Consider the following 19659-nt stretch of genomic DNA (forward strand, 5'->3'; position numbering starts at 1 on the left):
ACAGAATGGGAATAATCAGTCAATAAATATTTTATTTATTAAGCACCTACTATGTAACAGAAACTATGCTAAGAACTGTAAAATAGAGAAAGGTAAAAGATAATCCTTGCCCTCAGAGAGCTCACAACACATAAAAAAGACTAAAAAAGGAAGGGATAGTGAAGACCCCAGCATGGGGACATAATGAAGTCCTACAGCCAGGTGAGGAAAAAAATTAGAGAGCTGCTCTGATTTTACTTCTTAAATTAAAAATCTGAAGGGAACCCTTGATGTCCACATCTTTCTCCAATTAGAGAGAAGGGGAAATTTCCTAGGCATGGTAATAACAGAATCTGGCATTCTAAACAAAGAAGGACAATTTCTTAACACTAGCTTTGGGGATTGACTCACTAATAATCTCAATTTCAAGAGTGAAGGGTCTTGGTCTTCTAGCAAGAGTAGGGGAGTTCTTGAGCAGCATTCTTCTTCAAGAAAGGCAAAGACTGGCCCTCATAGACCATGGGGTGATGGAAGACCTATAGTCATAGGAATATAAAAGTGTTGTTCCACTAATACTCTCTAATTTGGTTCCCCTTCAAGGTCAGTTTTTGGGCTATTTTGAAAGTTTCATGGGTTATCTATATTTTTCTGGACTCCAAAGTAAGTTATAGACAGGTTGCAATCTGTATACAAGGAGGCAGTTTTCACACTAACAAACTGATACCTCCTTGATGTACTAAAAACACCTTAACCTTTTTTTTTCTTGTTATCCCTTTGACAGTATGGTGACAGTCTATGAATCCCTTCTCAGAAAACTGTTCTTAAATGAGTAAAATAAAATACAAAAAATTACAAAAGAAACTAATGCTGAAATAGTTACCAAAATATTTTTTAAAAAAATGAAACAAGCTCATGGACCTCAGGTTAAGAACCACTAACATAGAGTTATTTTTTTCTTTTTTTACCCAAAATTTTATTTTAGACTCAAATGCCAGAACACAAATACAGAACAGAGAAAAGAAACAAAAATATATCATAAACTTAAATATCAGAACTTAAATACAAAGTTAGGAAGAAAAAAAGCATGTTGTATGCTTCACAGAACATAAGAGGATTCAAAATATTTAACAATAAATTTTCATTTCAAGAAAGCCTATGATAAATAATACTCATGCTGAGAACTGTCTACCTTTTTTTTGCTTCCTTGTGAGTATTCTTTTATTCTCTGCTGAGCGTTTTTTTTAATTTGTTCCTTTTTCCCTGCCCCCCCTCAACCTCTCCCCAGAAGGCTAGAATAAAGTCTAGATATTTCTCTATAGCTATAGATATATACATAAACATATACATATATACTTTCCCAAACCTATTCTACTCTTAATCTTTGTTTTTTATGTATGATTACATCTCTTGTTTCTTACCCTTCCTGCCTCCTCTACTTTACCTCTACACACTACCTTGTCCTCCTATAACTTGCCTACCCCCCTGCCAAGGATCCCTCCCCTATCCTCCCATTCCCATAAATCTAAACACCCTTCTATGTCCCTATTTTACCTATTCTCTCACCCTGCCCTCTAAAGATCCCTCCCTTTCTTCTCCCCCCTCCCTGTGCCCCTACTGTTTTATTTCTTCTGAATTTAGAAGACTTTCATACTTTTCTAAATACATATATATTGTTCCCTCTTAAACCCATTCCCAATGAAAGCAGGTTACCAGAACAACCAGCCCTCCTCCCCCATCTAATTCCTCTGTATCAATTCTTACTTTTGCACTTCAGATTACTCTTTTAAGTTGTTCCTAAATGGTTTTACTTTTTAATTTCATTTTCTCAGGTTACCCAATCTTTCTTACAAGCTACCCAATTATTGATAAGAATCTTATACATCTATTTTACATATATAAAAAGTAAACAGTCTGTCCTTATGGATCCCTTATAATCAAATCTTTGTTATGTGCCTTATATTCCTCTTGATTCTTATACATTGAATCGTCTATTAAGTTTAGGATTTTTTTTAACAAAGTCTTGAAAATCTGAAAGTTTACCAAATGTCCATTTTTCTTCATTCAGGATAATATTTAACTTTGTAGGATATTACATTTTTGGCTGGATCCCCAGTTCTTTTGTTCTTTGATATGTTGTGTTCCAAGACCTGCAGTCCTTTAATGTCTCTGCTGCTAGGTCTTGTGTAATTCTAATTGTGGTACCATCATATTTAAATTGTTTAAATCTTGATGCTTTTAATATTTTTTCCTTGAACTGGGGATTTTAGAATTTGACTATGATATTCCTAAGAGTTTTCCTCACAGGATCTCTTTGAAGTGGTGGTCAATAATTTTTTTCTATTTCTACTTTCCCCCCTTGTCCTAGTGTGCTTCAGGACAATTTGATTATTTCTTGTATTATTGTATAAAGATTCTTTTTTTGATCATAACTTTCAGTTAGTCCAATTATTTTTATATTTTCTCTTCTTAATCTATTCTCCAAATCTGCTGTTTTTCTTATAAGATGTTTTACTTTATGGGTGGCTAGGTGGTACAGTGAGTAGAGTGCTGGCCCTGTAGTCAGGAGGACCTGAATTCAGTTCTGGCCTCAGACACTTAACAGACACACACACACACACACACACACACACACACACACACACAGAAAAGCTAGCCGTGTGACCTTGGGCAAGTTACTTTAACCCCAACTGCCCCCCAAAAAAACCCAAAAAATCAAAAGTAATTAAGATGTTTCACTTTCTCTTCTATTTCTTCACTATTCATATTTTATTTAATCATTTCTTGATCTCTTATAATTTCACTGGCTTCACTTTGCCCAATTCTAATTTTTAAGGTGTTATTTTCTTCCTTAAGATTCTGCAGCTCTTTTTCTAGGTAGCTGACTTTCCTTTTATACCCTTTTTGTTTTTCTTGGATTATTCTTATTTTCTTTTTTAGTTTTTTTTCTCCATCCCTATCATTTAATTTTTGAAGTTTTTTTAAGATCTTCTATGAACTCTTTTTGGTCAGGTGTTCATTTGACATCACTCTTTGGGGGTTTCTTTACTTCAATATCCTCCTCTGAAGATGAACTTCAGTCCTCTCTATTCCCATAATATGTCTCTATGGTTGGATTCTTTCTCCTTTGCCTGTGCATTTTTTGCTTAATTATTTGTAGTCACCACTAGCCCTGGAGTATGAGAAAAGGTACCTCTTTCCCCAGATCTTCAATTCTTCCCTCTACCCTGAAACCAAAGTCAAACCCCCAGTCTCCTGTAAGTGCCCACTGTCAGGGGCTTTCTGCCACTCTGCTTCTGCACTCACTGGTTGTGTGCTGGTTCCTTCTTACCCAGCAGCTCTTTGCAGCATAACTGGGTCAGGCATTCCGTGTTGGTAGAGGTTCCCTCGATCTTCCTGGGCTCAGACACCCAACTCCCCTCACTATACAGGTATAAGAGTTCCCATGTCTGAAGCCAAGGCAGCCTCTCCAACCAACTAACACCAGGGCTCCCTAATTATTGTTTAAGAGGCTAGATGCTTACTATAAAAATGGAACCTAGCCTGGAGGTGTATACTCTTCACAGGGACCAAACTTTATCCTGGGATTTTTCTTCAGATCTTCTTAAATTGTCCCAGGAGGACCCTGATTATGCCCCTGTTCTTATTTATCTCCACCCATACTTTGTTCACTCTAAGGTGCTATTTTAACTCTTTTGTGGGGGAAAATCTTGAGAGCTTAGAATTTTCTGACCTACTCCACCATCTTCCTAGAATCCTCTCTCTTAACCTAAAGTTATTAAAAGATGTTAAAGAAGGTCTCTCCTGCAATAAAGTAAACCCTCTATGGAAGATCTATAAAAGGACACAGACAAAAAACAAGTAGGGTAGGAAAGCATGGAAGAGTTGTAATACACATCTAGGAAAGATGCTCTCACATATTTGTCTAGTTAACTAATTTTATATTTTCATGATGTCAGTGATATAATTTCCCAAAAGATAGATGATTAAAGCCTTTCAAAATCCTGCTTTTCCTAAAATTTTTAAGTATATTTTATGGGAAAAAGGAGATACTAAAACAGGGCAAAACTAGTAAAATATGAATTTTTTAAATGAAGTGTTACCTGACATTTTTAATCATGATAACAGAAAAATGTCTTTGATAAAGAATTACTTTATTTGATAAAGAATCTAAAATTCTTAACATACAAATCCCAGGCTAACTCCAATAAGACTTTTGCCCCAGGAGGAGTTCCTGATATGAACGTTAAGAAAATTGCCTGCTAAATGAATGTGCAGTTTTAAATGCTAAATTGTGGGTTCTAGAGTTCTTCTAGGAGATGTACTATTGATAAACGTCTCCAAAGGACTATCTCACTTCAAATAAAATATCACAAATACAAAAAAAATTCTTAAATTGAAGGTATCACTGATACCATTTATTTGTATTCTTGGATGAATTTTAAGAAAACTGGGAAAAGGATAATCCAGTTGAAAGCAAAATAAAAAGGAAAATGAACAAAGAAGTAAATTGTCAGTCTATATTAATAAAACATTCTGGATTATGTAATACTATATATCAGACAAATAATTTTTTATCATCTACTGTTTTAGAATAGTATATCTAATCCACAATATTCTAGAATAATACCCTTTAAAAATAATTGAATTGTTTCATTCTCATGAAGAGACAATATGAACGGTTGTATTTTTTAGGATATTAAAAGAGAGTTTACATAAAATGAATAATGTCAAATTTATTATTTATAATATGTTTTCACTAGATCCCTCTAAACCCAAAGGTATCAGGCTGAAAGCTGCATCAAACTATAAACAAAATTAAAGAGAACTCCTTACTAGGACAAATGTTCCTTGTTTTGCAAAACTGTGAATTTGTCATTTAAAAAATGCAAACTCAGTAGGACTTCCAGGAGTCAAGAAAGCAGAATAAACAGTAAATCACTATAACTCTCACATATTCACTTCAAAACAACCACAAAATAGTGCTTGCTTCCCCCCCCCCCCCCAAAAAGCAAAAAACAAAAAAACAAAAAAAAAAAAAAAAAAAAAAAAAACTGGATGAAACAATCTTTTAGCTCAAGAAAAATGGAAGATAGGCAAGAAAGGCCTGTCTTGCTCAGGTAAAAGGGAATGCAGTCCAAGATAGGAAGCCAGCAGCAAGCTTCACCCCAGTAAACCAGTGGTAGACCTTGAGCCCCAGTGCAGTGGAGCAAGCAAATACCAACCCTCCACATGTCTCAGCATAGCTAGGAAAACAGGCAGACTCCAGTTCTGAGAACAGCCATATGCTTCAGCATAGCCCTAGACAACCAGACAACCAGACAACCTTCAACAGCCAGACCTCCAGAGGCTTCAGTGTAGCATCAGGCAAACACGTAGACCCAACCCTACTGGTTCCTAAGCAAACAGGCAGCCAAGCCCTTGCTAAGTGCTTCGGAGTAGCACTGGGCAAAAAGCAGCTGCCAGCAGCCAGACCACCACATGCATCAGTTTAGCCCCAGGAAACACAGAAACACCCTACTGGCCTCGCCACAGCCCAGACACCCCCACTAGCACCCTGGCTCAGCACCAGGTAAGCTGCCAGACCTCTACAGCTTCCAGGAGCACCAGTAACACCCTCACCCCACCCCTCAGCAGACAAGAGGGGCGCCTGTGGGCCTCAGGGCAACATCAGTAAAGTGCCAGGTAAACAGCCAGGGCCTACAGTTCCTGGATCAAAAAGCCTGAGACAGTGCCCCTTCCATCCCAGGAGCAGAGCTCAAATTTAAAAGAAAGGAAAAGGCAAAAAAAGATAAGCAAAAAAACAAAAAAAGAATCTGACCACAGAAAGTTATTATAGTGACAGGGAAGAACAAGACACAAACTCAGAAGAGGACAAAAATGTCAAAGCACCTATAGGGAAACCCAAAGAAAAATGGGAAGTAGTCTCAAGCCCATAAAGAACTCATGGAAGTTCTCAAAAGCTTAAAAATCATGTAAGAGAGAAGACAAATTGGGAAAAGAAATGTGAGTGATACAAGAGAATTATGAAAACAGTCAACAGCTTTGAAAAAGAAAACAACTACTTAAAAAGTAGAATTGGCCAAATGGAAAAAAAGATATACAAAAATACACTGAAGAAATCAAAGCCATCTATAGGAATATGAAGAAGTGCTAAGAGAAATGCAAATTAAAATAACTCTGAGGTACCATCTCACACCTATCAGATTGTCTAATAAGACAAAAAAGGAAAATGATAAACATTGGTGAGAATGTGGGAAAATTGGGACACTGATGTACTGTTGGGGGAGTTGTGAACTGATCAACCATTTTGGATAGCAATTTGGAACTATGACCAAAGGGCTATAAAACTGTGAATGCTCTTTCATGCAGCAATAAGACTGTATCCCAAAGAGATCATACAAAGGGAAAAGGACCTATGTGTGCAAAAATATTTATAGCAAGTCCTTTTTGTAGCAGCAAAATACTGGAAACTGAGCTCATCAATTGATGAATGGCTGAACAAGGTGTGGTATGTGAATGTAATAGAATACTACTGTGTAATAAGAAATATTGTACAGTCAGATTTCAGAAAAAACTTGGAAAGACTTGTACGAACTGATGTAAAGCGAAATGAGGAAAACTAGAAAAATATTGCCCACAGGATCAGCAACCCTGTGCAATGATTAACTATGAATGAGTCAGCTCTTCTCAGCAATACAATGATCCAAGACAATTCCAAAGAACTCAGGAAGGAAAATGCTATCCACATCCCAATAAAGAACTGATGGAATCTGAATGTAGATTGAAGCATACCTTTTTCACTTACTTTATTCTTTTTTTTTCCCCTTTTGATCTGGTTCTTCTTTTACAACTGTGACTAGTATGGAAATATATTCTACATGATTACCTACCATTTTTAGGAAGAGGGAAGGGGAGAAAGGAAGAAAAATTTGGAACTCAAAATCTTGTAAAAATGAAGACCCAAAATGGTCTCAACATGTAATTGGAAAAAATACTATTAAAAATTCAAACTCACCTTTCTTCTGAGCTCTGGTGATTTTGACAATTTCATGAAGGTCAAATGGGGCTTGAAACTTCTGTTTTCTCCTGCCAAGATACCCTTTTCTTGAAATGTTCTCTTAGCTACCTCTAAAGGAAAAAACACAAAAATATTTTATCTATCAATTGTGTCATAATTTATAAAAGTACACATTTATTTCTTGTAACACAAAAAGGATAGTCTGAAAAAATTATTTTCTATTTCTGGTTAAAAGTAATATCTGATTTGTATTATAACTCGAATTTTATCTGCAATAAAATCTCATTCTGATATTTGTAAAAGGCAAAGAAACAATTATGTAAAAAGCTAACTGTCTACATAAAATAGTTGTTGGGTCAATATGATGACAATACTGAATGTCAATGAGCTGAATGAAATAGCTAGGTAGTCATTCATGTTTTTGTTTTCTATCTATTAAAAAGATTCTTCTAGAAAATAACATTTTAAAACCAATACATAAAATTCCATTTTTAGTGATATTGAAATAAAAAATGGCATTACAAATTTTTAAAGATGGCTGTTATATATAGCATACAATTACCAATGTGATATTAGACTAACACCAAAGTATCAATGAATGTTATCCTGCTGCAAAGTAAAACAAAAAAAAATTACCTTGAAAAGTTTTTACATCTAAGTGTAAAAAGAAAAGGCTGACAACTAAATAAGTTGGGTTTGTCTACAATCAGCTGTATAATGGTGAACAAGTCCTTAACCTATATCAGTTTTCTCATCCATAAAATTAGGCAGCCGGACTATAAGATTTTTCTTAGCTCTAAGATGCCATGCTGTTCTAAATGACATCTATATCTGACTGAAAAGTAAAACATACTATTAAGTTTAAATTTCTACATTACTTAGTGAAGAGAACAGTGAAGAGAAGCATTTTAACATAGACAAGACATCCCAAAAGTCTCAGTGTAATTTTAAACTTTAACAGCTTTACACTGCACTGAGAGTTTTGGGATACCTTATACTAACTTATTCTATGACCACAATCTTGAAGAGCATCTTTGCAACTAAATCATTATTTTATCTGTAAAATGCCAAATAAGCAACTTACTAATTTTTTTTCTTTTGACTTGAATGATTATTTCACTTAGATAATCACAATGTCTTTTAGAGTTCCCTTATATCTAGGACATAATGGGAGCCTAATGAATGCTTATTGACTGACTGATTGAATTATAAATTGAAGAAGTTGGCCTAGAAAACCTAACATCTCTTCCAAATCTAACATTGTATAATACAATTCTACTAGGAAAGTCAATTCCATTGTCATGGTCTAGATAGAAGATGACCGACAATTAATTACAAGTAGTTTAGAAGAAGCTATTATTTTATTTTGGGAACTGAGATCACAATCCAACAATCATTTTCTCCCTTTATCTCTATATGATGGCCACATATCGCAAAATATGAGTATATAAAGTAATAATCAACCAACAAGTATTTAGCATCCATTATAAACCAGGAATCATGGAAAGCACTAGAAACTGAAATAATTCCTGATAGAAGTTACATTCTATAGGGGGAAACAACATGGACTCACATATATTTATATGTTTGTAAGTTTCATAGTCATATAAGTATAAACAAAATAAATAGAAGGTAATTTAGGGGGAGAACACTAGCAACTGGTGGATAGGGTCAACAAAGTCATCATGTAGAGGAGAATTTTGAAGGAAAAAAGGACTCTAAGGGGTAGAAGGTAAGGTAGAAGTACATTAGAGGCATAAGGGATAGACTGTAAAAGGAAGGATGGGAGATGGAAGTGCTATGTTAGGGACAGCAAAAAAACCAGTTTGGTTTCAGTATAGCATCCATGAAGGTGAATAATATATGATAAAAGGCCAAATAAATGGATTGAGACTAAGTAGTAAAGGGCTTTCAAATCTAAACAGAAGGGTTTGTATTTGATCCTGCAGACAATGGAGAACCACAAAAGTTTACAGAATACAAGACGAACACGGTCAGTCTGTGATTTTAGGAAAATCAATTTGGCAACTATGTGAAGGTTAAATTGGAGAAAGCAGAGACTCCAAGCTGGAACATCAATTAAGGAACCAATTAGAGGTTTGTGGTATGCCTAACTGAGCATTCTCCTCTTTATGTAAAAGTAATTCCCAGAGTCATAACTAACAATTCTGGCACCAAGGGCAAATGCCACAGAACTCACAGGGAAAGAAGGGAGAGGCAAACAGCATGAGAAGAATTCTCAAATCAAATTTTAACAAAAAACTCATTTTAAAGTTAGAAAGGGCCATCAGGGGAGAGATCTCAAGTCACTCCCTGTGTCAGAGTTGGAGGCTAGGGACAGGGAGAGACCCTTTGATACCAGACCTGCAGAATACCCAGTATCCAAGGCCACTGCTGGGGAAGCCTTCAGAAGAGTCCAAAGACAGGGGCGGCCAGGTGGCTCAGCAAGTAAGAGCACCGGCTCCAGTGTCGGGATGACCTGGATCAAATCCGGGCTCAGATACTCAGCACCACACCCAGAAATAACTGGCCGTGTAACCTTGAGCAAGTTACTTAACCCCTATTGCTTTAAAAAAAAAAAAAGAGTCCAAAGAACAGTAATGGGCTGAGGAAGAGTTCACCTGAAGCACAATAGATGGGTGAAGAAAACCACTATCAGCAGAGTTCTGTTTTAATTATTTTTGCTAATAAGGTGCTAAGCATAACTATTTACTCCTGTTGAAGGAATATAAAGTATTGTAAATACCACCTAAATTTTGGTAACTTGGGGCAAAGATCCAATTGTTTCATTTTAACTACAGTTCTGGGTCCTACTGTGCAGTCCTACTGCACCCCAGTCATAATGACTTTCTAGCATTTAATTTTAAATAATATCAGAAAAATCTGCCATTGGGGGCTAGCAGAGCCAGTCATTCCCTTAAATATAACCCCAAAACAGTGGATTCTCGTCCACCACTACTTCTATACCAAGTCTTAAAGAAGTCCAAATGCCAAAATATTTACAACAGCACTTTTTTTGTGGTAGTAAAGAATGGGAAAAAAATCCACCGACTAGAGGATTGTTAAACAAACTATGGCACAAGAATGTAATAGATTATTAATGTCATCCAAGAAATGACAAAGCATGATGAAGACAGAAGCATGAAGAACTTACATGAAATAGTATAAAGTGAAGTAAGCAGTCAGGAAAATACATGGATACAACAATGCTAATGAAAAGGAACATCCCAAAACAACTGAAATGTAGTGTCACAAAAATTTAAAGAACAAGACTGCTCAAGAAGAAACAAGAAAAGATATCTCCTCCTGCTCCTCTGCAAAGGCCACAAATAGAACATAGCATATGATGTCAGATTTTTTTTCTGTGTATTGATTGATTCTAATGATTTTTTCCTCCTCTTCTTTGTTTCTTGAAAAAAATTCCTTTACCTGGGATAACTCTCTAAGAAGAAGAAGAAAACAAAAGTATGTAGGGGGAAAAGGTAATAGAAAAACAAGATATATATATGTATATATATATGTGCGCGTATAGTATGAGTGTATATGTGTGTATATATATACACATATATATATTAAATGTGAAGAGCATATGTACATAGGAAGAATTAAGAGTGTCTACTTGGATCAGGCAGCAATTGCAAAGCCAGTCCAAGGACCTTTTAAAGAGAACTAATTATTTTATGAAGTGTGTCTACCTACGTGCTACAGCAGATTACAGTGTTTCCTAGGTTAAGGATTATGAATTTAACAGAATGGCAGCTTCTATACTCTTTCTGCATCATCTTTCCTTGTTCAGTTTCTTCATCAATTTACCACACAGAGTTGTTCTGTGGGTCAATTAATCAATATTTATTAATTGCCCACTATATGCCAGGATCTGATGAGATGTTATGTTAAAGCGGGTGAAAAAACATAAACATCAGTTATTTTAAATGCTTAATCTGAAAAATCCTCTATCTGAAGTAACAGATTCAAATGATATGCAGCTGAGACCTACCCCAATATTTGCATTTTTTTTCTCATCTCTGGGGCTATTTTCTTTTAAAAAATAATACTTTATTTCTCCCCCAATTACCTGTTAAGGCAATTTTTAACATTTGGATTCTTTTATTTAAGTTTTGAGTTCCAAATTCTATCCTTCCCTCCTTCCCCACTCCCTTGAACAGAAATACCAATAAAACTACCAAAAATATTTTATAGAGCTAGAAAAAATTATAACAAAATTCAACTGGAAGAACAAAAAAAGGTCCAGGATATCAAGGGAATCAATGAAAAAAATGTGAAGGAAGGTGGTTGAGTTGAACCAGATCTTAAACTGTATTATAAAGCAATAATTATCAAAACAATCTAATATTGGCTAAGAAATAGTTTGGGGAACCAGTATTTGAATCTTAATCACCTGTAAGGCTCTATGTTCAGAATCAGAATTAAAATTCCTCGATGACCTGGAAATAATGAAAGATCAATATCTTCCCTATATTTTGCTTTTTCTCTGAAGCCATATCCCACATAGGGAGTTTCTAAGAGTTTTAATAAATAGTCATTTCAATATGAAAAACAATGAAGCTAATATACTGAGAGGATGCATTAAGAGAGGCATAGTAGCTAAGGAAATGTAAATCCCTCTGTACTTTGTCCTAATCTATCAATATCTCGAGTATTTTGTTCAATTCTGGGAGCCATATTTTAAGGTAAAACACAGAGCACTTCAGATTAGGGCATTTATTACAGTGAAATACCTTCAAGATCATAGCATACAAGGATCTGCTTAAAGACCTAGGATTATTTATATTACCCACAATTTCTGTTCCTCCCTTTCACAAAACTTATTTTTCCTGTCTGCTTCTCAGCTTATATGGAAGATGGGTTCCCTCCAGTGGCAATATTGCTACATATAACTTCTACATGTGTATTAACAGAAAACAGTGAAAGTTAATGCATACAAAATTCCTTATGCATTTTAAGTAACACATCAAATTCAAATGCTTAGTGGGAAAATAATATTTTAAATTTAATTCTTTATTTCTTCTTAATGGCAAATATCACAGCTTGCCCAACAATTTAATATCATGCAATGTTTCTCATAAAAATTGCACTTTAAAAATAGTATAATTTAGCACAATCTTAGAGTCTTAAATATATCAACTTTCATTCTATCAAAAATTCTGAAAAAGACTAGATGCATTCAATATACATAATTGTAATTTGAATAAAAATTAAATCAAGGATTTTTTAATCCTTTTTGTATACTTTCTGCACTGATTATAATGTCCATGCTTTTTGTGAATTTAAAAGAGACCAATATGTTACAGAATTAATAGACTGTATAATATATTAGAAAAATGGAAGATTTGCTAGAATATGAATATAGTTTGAATAGTACAGTCCTACAAAATGCTGGCACAATATAAAAAGCATTATTTGCTAGGTACACATAATTTTTTTTGGTTTTTTTTTGGAGGGCAATAGGGGTTAAGTGACTCGCCCAAGGTCACACAGCTAGTTTTTGTGTTATGTGTCTGAGGCCAGATTTGAACTCAGGTCCTCCTGACTCCAGGGCCAGTACTCTATTCACTGCGTCATCTAGCCGCCCCGGTACACATAATCTTAAAACATTAAAAATATTGTTAGTATTATAAATAGGTCCTATCTACATATCATATCAGGATATGAGTGGCAGCAGGACTGAGCTGATAAGCTCAAACAGGAACATAATGTCTAAAGAGCATTTGATAAATATTTGTTGATTGACTGTCTTCAAAGAGACAGATACGTGAAGCATGAAAGTCTGGAGACACCAAGAGATTGAGGCAGGAGCCAGGGATTCAATGGCTTGCTATGATTAAAAACAAGGAATAGGTTTAGAAGACAGGAGATAAACAAAGTAAAGAATAATAAGATCTCTTAGATAAGAGAGACAAAGTTTGAGAAGTCAAGAGATTAGGTCATATTATCACATGACCTTACTCCCTACTCTTTCTTCCACTGCTTGGTTTGATTTTTGCTATCAGTATTTTACTATTTTCTAAAAGGTCACTGCTGGTGTCCTTAAAAAGTACAATGATCTTTTCTGAGCCCTTGTCTCTTTAATCTCTCTATAATTTTTAGTACTTTTGGCCTTTCTCTATTAAGTAGAGACTCTTTCCTCCCTTGTCTTCTGAGATATAAAAATATCCTCTTTTCCTCCTACCTCTCTGATCACACTTCTGTTTCCTTCCTTCACTTACATAAACTCACAGATTTTTCATAAAATGTTATTTGAAAGAGACATATACACTGTCAGGAGAGGCCAATTGTTTTACTGTTTCTTTGTTAGAGAGAATTTTTAAAATTCTGCGATGTAAAAAAAAGAGGTATTAATAAAATTTCTTTTAAAGAAAAAGTAGAGGTTTGAAATCATGCTTCTGTCAAATTATCTGGGGGATCCAATTAATTACAGTAAAACAAGGCTATATGGAATTTTATATCATATACACATGACAATACATGAGTGAAGCTTATGGTGAATAGGGAATGGATTGAGTACAGAAGAAAGACCAGTACAAGAAAGTGGTGATTGGGTGTCAGTCTGAATCTCATCACTGTGGCAACAAGGAATATTAAAAACTGGCAAAATATATGAAGTAATTAGAGTTATCCCAGAACTGTCCATATGATTTATACAAATTCCTAATTTCTCATACTTTGAGATAGAAGCTCAGCAATGGCATGAAGTCTGTATTAGTAGTATGCCTAAGGTATACCTAAGAGAGGCTTATTAGATAGGCAGAGTTCAGTCTGCAAATAGTGCTGAAGGATAACTTTACAGATAAAAATGGAGGTGGGGAACTGAGGTGGTAACAGGTATGTTGTAGACTACTGGTTACAATTTGGTAGTTTGGCAATCCTTTGGAAATTCGAAATGAAAGTTTAAGAGGTTTGTGCCAAAAATGTTTAATGGCATCTTAAGCAGCAAAAAACTTACAATTACAATAAATTACAAATGTGTTTTTCCTCTGTGTCAACAAACATATGTATATTTGAAGCATTATAGGTTTGTTTCTGAAGCATTCTAAACCATCCTAAGCATGCACGCAAGGTTTTTGATCTTCATGTAATGGTTATACAAAATTCTGATCACTCAAGTTCAATGTCTTCTTTAAGTATCTCAATCTGTTATCAAATTGTTTCCAAACCCATCACAAGACCATTCAAGGCAAACAAATTCCCAATAAAAGTTTTCATTCACATACGAATACCCCTCATTTTAAATATATACATTATCAGAGTAGCTCCCCCATTCCCAGAGTCGTTCCTCATTCCTGTTACATTATTAGCTGTATAATCACTGGATCAAGATGCTATGACCATTTGTACTCTTACAGCACAAATGCCATGCTATTTGAAAACCATGATCACTGGGCATGCACACAACAAGTCATAATGAAACTATCATGGAACACCACAAACGCTCTGAAAAAAACAAATCTTACATTGTCTCTCATTATATTATTGACATTATTTTCCAAATTAAACTCATTTTCCACTTATTTTACTCTCTTTCTCTTTGGAAGTTATTCAAATGAACTGGATGGAAACACTGGTTAATTGCTCAGTAGAGTTTCTGTGACAATATGCCAGTGTGCCAGTGGTAGGAGAGAAGAACATCATGTCTAAAGAGTTTCTTTACAAAGATTAGTTTCTATATAAATATTGCTAAAAATAAAGCAATGTGTTCATCTGAACTCTAAGTACATTTATGCTTTAATACATATAGTGCTTATCCATAGTCAATAGAAAACTAATAATTTTATATAACTAGCTGTTCATTTTCCTTGATTAGATAGCTAATAGTAAACAATAAATTTCTATCTCTAAATAAATAACCTTGTAATCTACCATTTTCTTCCTCAAATTTCTGTGAGTGGGCACTTTTACTTTATTCTTATTTTAAATCAAAAGGCAAAAATAAGCTTCATGTGGAACTAGATTTAACATACTCTGTGGTTGAACCAAATATTACAAACCTTTGCTCAAATAAAAAAAAGTTCAACATCAAAATTACGTTTAAGTATGATTATTAAATTATTTTAAACACCTTTCAAGTTGTAAGTTATTCCACAAAATATGGTTTATATTCAATAAAATTTGTAAAATTTAAGAAATTTAATATGAAGTCTTGAAGATAATAGAAAGCATATGATGTCTTTCTGTATAATTTCTTAAAATGTTTACAGAATGCTTCACATAAAATATCTGGTAAAGGCATTGGAGACAGAAAATAAGCTGGATCCAAAGTTGAATAAAAGAATGGGCTAAATCACATTTGAGAAACTGTTTAGAGCTTTAAATTATTCTATATTGTCACCTGCCACGAAATCCCATCCTTTTAACACAAATATTATCTCATTGTCTCAAGTATAATGTGTGATCAGAGAATGTGGAACAATTATACAGGAAATTATTCAATCAACAAGTATTTATTAAATGTTTACTATGTGTTAGACACTGACTTAAGCCCTGTTGATGCAGAGAAAGGCAAAAACAATTCCAGTACTCAAGAAGGTTACATTCTAATCTTGGGGAAAACATGTAAATAAAGTTACATATGAAATACACACAGATACTTGGAAGGTAACCTTAAAACAGAAGGCTGACCCAACTGGGAGGACTGGGAAAAACTACTTACAGAAGATACTTAAGAGGAATCTTGAAAGAAACTAGAAATTCCCAGATGGGAAGATTAAGAGGAAGTGCATGCCAGGAAGAGAGGATATCCAGTGCAAAGGCACAGAGATGGGAGATGCATGGTTATGTGAAAGGAAGAGAAAGTAAAAGAGTAAAGCTATATCATAGAGTGTACAGAGCAGAGTAATATAAAAAGACTAAAAAGGTAGGAAGGAAAAAATGGATAGGGAAAGACTAGTATTCAGAAAATATTAAAAGAACTAGAGGAAGGTTATTAGAGAATAGGATAGATCTATGCAGGATTTTTTAAAAATAAAAGATACACATAAAAATTCCATAGGATAGGAAGACCTCTATGGGAGAAAGCTATATTATTGGTAGAGACATTGCCCACTTTGATTAGATAATGGATTCATCTGATTTCAGAAGTACTTTAGCATTCCTCTTGACCCTCAAGCTATCATCCTATATCTCTCCTCCTTTTTACAGATCAATTCTTAAAAATAGCTATCTTCACATTGCATTTATTCTTCCTCTATTCTTCCTCAATTCTTAGTATCTCCCAATCACCTCATTACTCAACAAAAACTGTTCTCTCCAAAACTATCAAATCATTTAGTATTTGCCAAATCCAACAGTCTTTTTCTCAGTTCTTTTCTTTCTTGACCACTCTATAGCATTTACTATAACGTAATACTGTTAACTAAGTCTTCCTCCTACGACCATGGTAGTCATGACAGTTCTCTTTCTTACTGGTTCTCTCTTCTACCTTCAAACCTTGGTCTCCTCTGCTGGACTGCTGCCCATGTCTCATTCCAAGGCTCTGTCCTAGTTTCTCATTTTAAAAAAAATTCATCTATTCAGTATTTTATTTTCCCCCCAGTTATATGCAAAACAATCCTCAACATTTGCTTTTTAAACTTGTGAATTTCAAAATCTCTCCCTTCCTCTTTTCCCACCCCCACTCCCCTCACAAAGAAGGCAAGCAATTAGATATAGGTTATACGTGTGTAGTTGTGAATAGTCATGTTGTGAAACAAAATGCAGACAAACAACAACAAAAACCCAAGAAAAATGAAAAAAAAAGGATGCCTCAATCTGTATTGAAATGCCATCAATTCTCTCTCTGGAGATGGATAGCAGTTTTCATCATAAGTCCTTCAGAGTTGTCTTGGATTGTTGTATTGCTAAGAATAGCTTAAGTCATTCACAGCTGATCATCTTATAATAATGCTGTTACTCTGTACACAGTACCTCATTTTACATCAGCCCATGCAAATCTTTCCAGGTTTTTCTGAGAACATCCTGCTCACCATTTCTTACAGTAAGTATAATAGTATTCCATCATAATCATACGTCACAACTTGTTCAGCCATTCCCCAATTTATGGGCATCCCCTAAATTTCTAATTCTTTGCTCCCACAAAAGAGCTGCCATAAATATTTTTGGTCTTTTAACTTTTTTTCTTTCTTTTTCAAAATTTTATTTTAGACTCAAAAGCCAGAACACAAATATAGAATAGAGAAAAGAAACAAAAACATATCATAAACGTAAATATTGGAACTTAAATAGAAAGTTAGAAAAAAAAAGCCTGTCGTGCATCACAGAACATAAGAGTATTCAAAATATGTAACCATAAATTTTCAATACAGGAAATCCTATATAATAAAGAATACTCGTGTTGAGATTTGTCCATCTTTGCTTTCTTGTGAGTTTTCTTTTGTTCTCTGCTGTGCACTTTTTTGCTTTGTTCTTTTTCTCCCTCCCCCTCCCAAACTCCCCCCAGAAGGCTGCAATAAAGTTCAGATCTTTCTCTATAGTATATACATATATAGACATATACTATCTCAAACCTTTCTACCCCTGATCTTTCTTTTTATGTATGATTATCTCTCGTTTCCTATCCCTCCTGCCTCCTCTACTTTACCTCTATGCACTACCTTGTCCTTCTATAACTTGCCTACCCCCCTGCCAAGGATCCCTCCCCTTATCTTCCCATTCCCATAAATCTAAACACCCTTCTAAACCCCTATTTTGCCTATTTCTTCACCCTCCCCTCTAAAGATCCCTCCTTTGTCCTCTCCCCCATCCCTATGCCCCTACCATTTTATTTCTTCTGAATTTAGAAGACTTTTATACTCTTCTAAATACGTATGTATTGTTTCCTCTTAAACCCATTCCCAATGAAAGTAGGTTATCAGAACAACCAGTCCTCCTCCCCCATCTAATTCCTCTATATCAATTCTTACTTTTGCACCTCAAATAATTACTCATTTAAGCTGTTTCTAAATGGTTTTACTTTTTGAATTCATATAATTCTCAGGTTTAGCCCAATCTTTTTTCCCCAATCTTTCTTATAAACTACCCAATTATTGATAAGAATCTTAGACATTCATTTTACATTTTACATATATAAAAAGTAAACAGTCTGTCCTTATGGATGCCTTATAATCAGTCTTTGTTATGTGCCTTATATTTCTCTTGGTTCTTATATGTTGAATCTTCTATTAAGTTCAGGATTTTTTTAAACAAAGTCTTGAAAAGTCTGAAAGTTTACCAAATGTCCATTTTTTTTCCATTCAGGATAATATTTAACTTTTCAGGGTATTATGTTTTTGCCTGGAGGCACAGTTCTTTTGTTCTTTCATATGTTGTGTTCCAAGACCTGCAGTCCTTTAATATCTCTGCTGCTAAGTCTTGTGTAATTCTAATTGTGGCACCATCACATGTAAACTGTTTCAATCTTGATGCTTTTAATATTTTTTCCTTGAGATGGGTTTTAGAATTTGACTATAATATTCCCATGAGTTTTCCTCACAGGATCCCTTTTAAGTGGTTATTGATGGATTTTTTTTGCTATTTCTACTTTCCCCCCTTGTTTTAGAGTGTGCATCAGGACAATTTTCTTTGATTATTTCTTGTATTATTGTATCAAGAAATTTTTTGATCATAACTTTCACTTAGTCCAATTGTTTTTATATTTTCTCTTCTTGATACAAATCTGTTCTTTTTCTTATGTTTCATTTTCTCTTCTATTTTTTCATTACTCATATTTTGTTTAATCATTTCTTGATCTCTTCCAATTTTACTGGCTCACTTTGCCCAATTCTGATTTTCAAGGTATCATTTTCTTCCTTAAGATTCTAGATCTTCTTTTCTAATAGGCTAGCTTTCCTTTCATAACCTTCTTGTTTTTCTTGGATAATTCTTATTTTCTTATTTAGTTTTTCCTCCATCTCTGTCATTTTATTTTTTTAAGTCTTTTTTAAGATCTTCTATAAATTCCTTTTGGGCAGGTGTACATTTGACATTCTTTGGGGGTTTCTTTACTTCAATACCTTCCTCTGAAAATGAACCTTAGTCATCTCTATTCCCATAATATGTTTCTATGGTTGCGTTCTTTCTCCTTTGCCTGTGCATTTTTTGCTTAATTACTTGTAATCACCACTAGCCCTGGAGTATGAGAAAAGGTACCTCCTTCCCCAGATCTTCAGTTCTTCCCTCTAGGCTGAAACCAAAGCCATACCTCCAACCTCCTGTAAGTGCCCACAGCCAAGGGCTTTCTGCCCCACTGCTTCTGTATTCACTGGACGTTTACTTGTTCCTTCTCACCCCCTCTACTTTTTGCAGCACAGCTAGATCTGGGGTTCTTCATCAGCAGAGGTTTCCTCAATTTACCCAGGCTCAGACACCCAACTCCCCTCACTATCCTGGGAGTAAAAGTCCAGATGGCTGGGGGTGAGGGCCGATTATTATATAAGAGGCTAGCCGCTTGCTGTTAAAACAGAACCTATCTTCACAGGGACCAAACCTTATCCTGGGATTTTTCTTCAGATCTTCTTAAATTATCCCAGGAGGACCCTGGTTATACCCCTGTTCTTATTTATCTCCACCCACACTTTGTTCACCCTAAGTTCATTAACTCTTTTCTGAGGAAAAATCTTGAGAGTTTGGAATATTCTGACCTACTCCATCATCTTCCCAGAATTTTTTAA

The 19659-nt window shown here is 34.8% G+C and overlaps 1 protein-coding gene across 3 annotated transcripts in view; it reads right to left on the reverse strand.

Moving 5' to 3' along the window:
• AKAP7 (A-kinase anchoring protein 7) overlaps positions 1-19659 on the reverse strand; it is a 171881-nt gene that overhangs the window by 89596 nt on the left and 62626 nt on the right. For all 3 annotated transcript variants that reach the window (XM_069077388.1, XM_069077387.1, XM_069077386.1), the window contains exon 5: positions 6995-7107. In XM_069077388.1, the coding sequence (XP_068933489.1) occupies positions 6995-7107 (113 nt within the window). The remainder of the gene's footprint in view (positions 1-6994; positions 7108-19659) is intronic.

This window comes from Petaurus breviceps, unplaced genomic scaffold, assembly GCF_028583685.1.
Source record: "Petaurus breviceps papuanus isolate PSGF00001 unplaced genomic scaffold, PetGlider_PUasm1.0 90977, whole genome shotgun sequence".
Classification (NCBI taxonomy): Eukaryota; Metazoa; Chordata; class Mammalia; order Diprotodontia; family Petauridae; genus Petaurus; species Petaurus breviceps.